The 7382-nt window shown below is 43.5% G+C and overlaps 1 protein-coding gene across 1 annotated transcript; it reads right to left on the reverse strand.

The window, feature by feature from the left end:
- Positions 1-484: 484 nt before the first annotated feature.
- fbxo3 (F-box protein 3) lies at positions 485-4696 on the reverse strand. The gene is made up of 12 exons (XM_015023705.1): positions 4540-4696; positions 3324-3413; positions 3047-3210; positions 2863-2977; positions 2589-2793; positions 2463-2508; positions 2313-2397; positions 1843-1965; positions 1652-1767; positions 1473-1580; positions 1290-1372; positions 485-1201 (listed from the first exon to the last, which is right to left on the reverse strand). The coding sequence occupies exons 1-12, from the start codon at positions 4629-4631 to the stop codon at positions 1070-1072; spliced, it is 1359 nt and encodes a 452-aa protein (XP_014879191.1). The 5' UTR covers positions 4632-4696; the 3' UTR covers positions 485-1069.
- Between the last annotated feature and the right edge of the window lie 2686 nt (positions 4697-7382).

The raw sequence follows: 7382 nt of genomic DNA on the forward strand, positions 1-7382 counted from the left end.
GCCCACCGGCCCGGCCGCTACGCCTGCCCCTTCTGCTGGTTCCGCTCCGAGGTCCTGGGCGGCTTCAGGAGGCACTGCAGCCGCTGCAGCGCCCGCGAGGAGGAGGAGCTACCGGGGGAGGAGGAGGAAGAGGAGGAGAGGAAGGAGCCGGAGCCGGAGGAGAGGAAGGAGACCAGAGGGATGAGGAGGCGCAGGAGCCTGGGGAGGAGGATGGAGGAGGAAGAGCTGGAGGAGGAGGAAGAGGATGACTAACACGAAATAAACTGAAATAAAAATCTCCATTTTCTTCAAAAACTCTGTGTGAGCGCAGTGAGCTGAATGTTTCTGGTGAAATGTGTACAAGCATTTGAAGATGACTGGAAGAAATAAACAGAAGCAACAGAATAAAATGAAATCCTGCAAAACGCCTAAAGAAAAACTGTAGAAGAGAGAAAACCTTCAACAGTCCCACACAAAGAAAATTAGACATTAGTACAGAAACAGCTAAACTCACACAATCTGTTTTTATTGAACCCAAACATAAAAACTCAACTCTGCATTCACCCAAAACAGAAGCAGAACGATTCACAGACAGCAGCAACACTCCAATCCAAAAGCTCATCAAAATCATCACAGAGATCAAAATCACCAATTTAATCTGTCCTGACCCAGATTCTCACCCGAAAATGTAACTTCTACTGAGGGTTTTAAACTTTTTACTCTTATTTATGTAACAAATCAAACATAAAAAAAAAAACACACACACACACAAATGAAGCTGTAATCCCAGGTTTAACCACCAGATGGCAGATTAAACCTGTTCTCTAAACAACAGGAAACAAATGAAGAGGTCAGCTTCCCTGTCTGCTGCCTGGCAGGATGAGGAATGTTTTGATTGGTTTGTAAGATGAGATGAAAAACCTCCGCAGCTCTGAAGCATCGTTTGTTCTTCTTCAACCTAAATCTGGTCAATCAGAAAAACTGAAACAGAAGAAAAGAGCTCGTCCTACTCGGATGCAGTTTGGCAACTGGAAGTTCAAGTGATTCAGTTTCAGTTCATGGCTCTGCGGCCGACAGCGTCAGCGACGGCTCAGGTGAACTTGGGACACCGCGAGCTGTCCAGGCTGGACATGTTGATGCCTCTCAGAGCACCAAACCTTCCTCTGCTGTCATTGTCGTCTTCATCGTCGCTGTAAGGAGCCGTGTGGCTGGTCGAAGCTTTCTGTTCACAGAAATAAAAGCAGAGAAGAAGAGCATCAGCTGGTCCAGACTAAAGGAAGTGGAGACAGGTGGGGGGACAGGTGTCTTACAGATGGAGACTCCGGCTCTCTGTAGGGAGGACAGACCATGTGGAAGCGAGGGATGGCCACCTGGAAAACCTCTTCCTTATTGGCTGGAAGACAGAGAGATATCAGACCCAATACACTTTCTGTGTGTGTGTGTGTGTGTGTGTGTGTGTGTGCGCAAGTGTGTGAGGAGCAGCAGAGCGCCACCTAGTCTGTGGAAGGTGTAGTGTCCCTCCATGAACTCCGACGGCGTGGAGAAGGTGGTGCAGCTGGCGTACTCGTGCACCTTGCCAGGCGTCATGACCGGGAACTCCCCTGCACACACACAGGACACACTCAGCGCCACACCTGGACCAATCAGAGCGCAGCAGGAGGGCGGGGCTTACCGACCACGCCCGGACCCGCAACCTCCTCCACGTTTCCGTCGGAGGTGGTGATCCTCCAGTAGCGGCTGTCCAGCTGACACGCTGCGTCAGGCGAGGCGCTTCTGGACATCTCTATCCTGCAGACGGACAGGTTGACCCGTTAGAACCCCATCAGAACCAGACCCGGGTCTGCGGAGCTGCGGCGGCGCTACCTGATGCGGTACGTGAAGAAGAAGTGCGGCGGGTGGACGGAGGACAGCTCCGGCAGGAAGGAGGTGGAGACGGAGACGGAGATGTCGCCGGTGGTCGCGATGCAGCCCTTCTCATGAGAATACCTGCAGACCACACAGAGACGGGTCCACTTTCTACCAGAACTACTACTGAGATCTTCTGCTTTATAACACTAATAAATAGTTCATTAGTCTCATTAATTAATCTCTAAACAAATCAATCATATAACTGTTTATTGTGCCTTAATTAAGAGTGAGAAGCCAACTCTCCTCACCTAAATTTTAAGTGGAGCTGTTTACTAAACATTTCAGACTACCTTGAATAATGAGGATTTACTAATATATGTTTTAGCATATAGTCTCCTTCTCACCCTTAATTAATTCATAATAACAGTTATGAATGATTTATTAAGTGTTTATAGATGAATGGATCACACAGAGGTCAGACTCACCTGAAGATCTGCTCTTTGATGATGGGAAACTCTCCTGTGACGACGTTGTTGACGTAGCTGCTGAACCAGTCCAGGAAGCTGGAGCCTGCAGACAGGAAGAGAGCGTAAACAAAGTCCAGACGCCTCCCAGCTGAGCGGAAAGCAGCTGACCTGTGATGAACATGTCGATGGCCGACGGGTCCTGAGCCGTTTGGTCCTGGAAAACAGAACCAAACCGGGTCAGAATCGTCTCTACGCTTTACTGTGAAAGGACAGGCAGACAGGAAGTGAACGCACAGGGCAGGGGTAGAAGCTCTCTCCCTGGCGTCGGCCCTCGGCGTCCTCCAGCGCCACATACTGGCTGAGACCGGTATGGAAGCAGAAGGTGAGCGGCAGCGAGCGCCGCATCCCCTTCCTGTGCTGGAAGCCGCCGGCCGCCGTCTCCACGTCCAGCAGCACCTCGGAGCGGTAGTGGTTGGACAGGGACATGCTGCCCATCAGCCTGGAGACACACACACTGGTTAGACTGGGAGGGCCAACCAGAGGGGCAGGGCTCTGGTTGGACACCCACCCTGGGATCACCAGCTTCTGGCCGTTGTGGATCCGGTAGGAGCAGCGGTAATCGTCTGGCAGCTTACAGCCGATCTGCGCCTCGATGTCGTCAAGCTCCGCCTCCGTGGCGCCGTCTGCAACAGAGACAGCGCTCAGCACAGCGGTGGGCGGAGCATGCTGTGGGTAGCAGTGGGTCGCGTTACCTTTGAGGGAAACGATCATGCGCGGACATCTCTGCTGCAGGAAGCTCTTCAGCTGCTCCCAGGCGTTCTTCAGCTCGGCGTAGTACCGGATGTAGCGACCCAGATCGGCGAAGTAGAGCTTAAAGAGGCCGTACCAGGAGAGGCCACGCTGCAGCCGCTCCGCACTGCGCGCACACACGCACACAAACACACACACACACACACACACACACACACACATGCACTTCAGACTTCTGCTGAGTGAAAACACCTCTGAAGGAAGTGAAGGTGGACCTACTCTGTCAGCAGCCAGTGTTTGCAGCAGTGACGCTTCCACAGTGGGTTGTGTTTGGACAGATCACTGAGCCTCTTGCTGACGTAGCTGCAGCTGCAACAACAAAAGAGGGCGGAGTTATCCAAGTCTGGAAAACACAACCTAAAGATCCTCACTTATTACTAATATTAACAGTTTCATCATGGTAAATATAAAATGTTATGAGTCTGTAGTTAAATTCCACTACATTAAGCAGAAAGTTATTATAGATATGTGTTTTCCTGAAAAATCAGATAAAAGTCCAACATAAGGAGAGTAAATGTTGAGTTTTTGAAAACCTTTAGCAGTAAATTGAAAAACTCAGCCTTTCTAATAAGAATAATATTAATCTGATTTAAAAACAATTAAATGATTCCGAAATGCTAAATTATTTACCATCTAGAACAACATTTAAATAATTAACATATAAACAGTTCAAACATGTACTTTAATAACATAAATGTAGAGAGTTTAAAAAGAAAAATGCATAAAAACAGACACATACAAATTATACTTTGACTAGACCAAACCGACTAACACATGAGCATTTTACAGTAAACAAATAAAACCACAACTTCACCAGAATAAATTTCATATTGTTATTACATGGAGGTAGAAAACCCCTACCTTAACAGAAAGAGCTAGTTGGACTTCTACTGCTTTTTAGCTTTTAACAACAAAAAATGTTGCATAAAACAGGATAAATGAGGCTGAAAAAACTGGTTTGTTTCTGACCATGTACAGGTGGTGGTTTGTTTACTTCCTGTTAGTGAAGGTTTGTGTGCTGATGTACTGTTAGAAGAGTTAGGGTTGAATTGTGTATTTCTTGTTTACTTTACATATTCTCTGACATTCTGTTCAGCAGCCTGCATCATCCCAGGAGTGTTTTATTCATCACTTTCTCTGAAATACACAAGCTACAGCTGTTAGCAGGAAGCTAACAGTAAACAAGATCTTTATCTTTACTTTTAAAGCTGTTATATCGCCTCAGCCGGACATGAACGTTTTGATTTTAGTTTTCAATCTATATCCAGAAGCTATGACCAGCTGACAGTAATTTTATGAATCATATTTTTGTAGAAATCAAAACAAAAACAGCAGCTAGTTGGAGTGTTAACTAGCCGCTGTTAGCCGCTAGCATGCTGTAGCTAGGAAACAACGTCCGCTTATCGCTTCCAGTCTGCTTGGTGCTGATACCTACTGGACCAGGTCTCTGAAGCTCAGGTAGGACAGGACGTGGAGCAGCGGGTCCGAGGGGAGCTGGTCCAGCTGCAATTCCGAGGAGGCTGCCATTGTTAGCAGGAGATCTGCTGGAAGCAGCGCTGCTATAGCGCCCCCTGCCGGGAGGAGGAGCGGGCTGAAGGTGGTGTTGTGGCTCTTTGGGTTCTGAGTGAAGCACAAGAAAAGGCTGAGACTTCCGGTTCGTTACTTCAGTAAAGGGTTGTTTCACAGCTCTTACTGGATCTATTAAACATTTCATGAATTTTAATAATTTTACTTGAAATTTAATTAAAGATTTACAAGAAGTTGATAAAAGCAATTCCAGTATCCCTTACATCTAGTTAAAGAAGATCTGTGTCACTCCATAATTTCCATCGGTCTGAGTCAACTACATATAAAATTTAAACAAATAAAAAAAAGTCATTGAGTTTTACAGGTGGCTTGCAAAAGTATTCATGAACTTTTCCATATTTTGTCACATTTCAACCACAAACAAATATTGGAATTTAATCTTAAAGACAGGCTGCTCAGTGGTGCAGTTGGTAGAGCCTTGCAGCAAGAAGGTTCTGGGTTCGATTCCTGGCCTGGGGTCTTTCTGCATGGAACTTGCATGTTCTCCCTGTGCATGGTGGGTTCTCTCCTGGTACTCTGGCTTCCCATAGTCCAAAATTAGTCTCTCTACATTCTGTGTGCATGGTTGTTTGTCCTGTGTGTCTCTGTGTGGCCCGGTGACAGACTGCCGACCTGGCAGGGTGACCCCGCCTCTCACCTGGAACATTAACTGGAGATGGGCACCAGCACCCCTCCTGACCCCAGTAAGAGACAAGGGTGTTAGAAAATGGAATCTTAAAGACCAACACAACTGTGAAGTAGAAAGAATATCATATGACTAAAATATTTAAAAAAAATAAAAAAACTGCATGTGACCCCTTTAGCTATTATGTTAAAGTCATTTTTTTAAGGTTTTGTTGGCTCCAGTTGCCTTTATTTGAAAGTAGTTAGACAGGAAAGAGGGTAATGAGAGAGGGGAAAGACATGCGGCAAATGTCACCAGGCCCAGAATCAAACTTTCAACTTCCGCCACGAGGACTAAGGCCTCAATATGTGAGTTGTGCTTTACCCCTGCACCACCACAGAACCCCTTTAAATCCTTTTTAACTGTAATTGCCACCAGTGTTGGTAAACCTTGTTTTTTTTCTAGTTCTTGCTTCTAGTTCATGCCCTGTTTCAGCAAGATGTAATGGATGAACGAGTCATCAGAAACTTTTGATAAAAAAAGCTAATGAAGCAGTCTCCTTCAAACTGTTGAACATAATTTAAACAGAAGACCAATCATTTATTCTAAACTTGTCATGTCACAAAGAAATGTAACTTTATAAATTGTCATGTTGGTAGTACATTTTCACTAAGGTATGAGCTTATTATCTTTGGTTTCCATGAATGCAAGCAGAAGACTGGCAATTAATATTATTAAAGTATTTGACAACACTTATATTCACAATCTCTATAGAAAGTATTCACTGGAAAAAATTTACATCTAAAAAATCCTCGCAGAAATATTAACTGGATAATTTTGAGAATCAAAGGCTTTAGATTTTGCACAAATATAATGTAGATCAAACATGTTAAAAACAAACAGTAACTGTGAAGGAAGAGGCAAAAACCCAATGGAATTACATAAAGCCTCCACCCAGACACTATGCAAAAAATAATATAATTCAAGAATTAGTATTCCATAAGTTAAGGAATACAATCATACAGAAAATAAAAAAACAAACACAAAAATACATCTACAAAAGTTGATGGAATTTTTTTTTAAAAGCGTTTAACGTTTAAAATAAAAATCTATGAATAATAAAATTCCACCAGTTGAGATAAGAGCAGGATTAAACCTCCTAATTAAGAACAATTAATGCAATTAAAACTTTTAAAGAAGAAAACTGTAGTAAACTGTTATCTCTTTCTTTCTTCACCAGACTCGCTCTCTACCGCCATCCTGTGGTCAAAGCCTGTAAATAAGCACTAAAATCCTTCAGACAAGTTTAATGATGAATCAGATTATTGATAAAACTGAGTGAATATTAATGAACTAAAGGAGAGACGCTGCTGTTCAGGAAATAACACAATAGAAGCAAATTCTCAGTGGATATTTAAAGCCATTTTCATTGACTGAGAAAGAAAATCCACAACAAGAAGACGTTTCACTGGACGACAAAACAAGATGGAGTCTAGATGAAAATACAAACATGAACACAGGATCTCTGTAGAGGAAGGAAGGAATCAGGAAGTTGAGATCTAGTTTAGAGAAAGAGCTTCTGACTGAGGGCAACATTTAGACAGGGAAGCAGTTCTATGAAGGTCAAGAAAAAACAAAGAAAATCCTTCAAAGCAGATCTGAAAGTCTTTGAAAAAAGCTTCCAATGCTACCCAAGGTAATGCTGCAGTAATGAAACTTTTATCTTTATTAAGCTTTACCTTCAGAAAGACAGAAATAAAACTATTTGTTTTAAAATTATGAAGAAAATCTTTATCCTCTGATTGAAGAAACCATCACTGATTCTTTGACCTGTTTGCAGATAAACTGAGCTTCATTACCCAAATATCTGCAAAAAAAATCCCCATCTGACATAAAATAAAATCATCCAGAAACTGAATCAGGATGAAGCAAATATGCAACCTGGAAGCTGTTGAATGAATTTAACTTTATTTAATATTTTGGTTCCAGGATGAAAATGAATCAGAGAGAAAAAAGATCAACTTTCCAGTTGAATCCAGTTCAGATCAAAACTCCATGAAGCCTCTAAATGGAGCCCAGTTTGAATC

Source organism: Poecilia latipinna, unplaced genomic scaffold (assembly GCF_001443285.1).
Source record: "Poecilia latipinna isolate Pla-1442-1.1 unplaced genomic scaffold, P_latipinna-1.0 Scaffold3391, whole genome shotgun sequence".
In the NCBI taxonomy this organism is placed as follows: domain Eukaryota; kingdom Metazoa; phylum Chordata; class Actinopteri; order Cyprinodontiformes; family Poeciliidae; genus Poecilia; species Poecilia latipinna.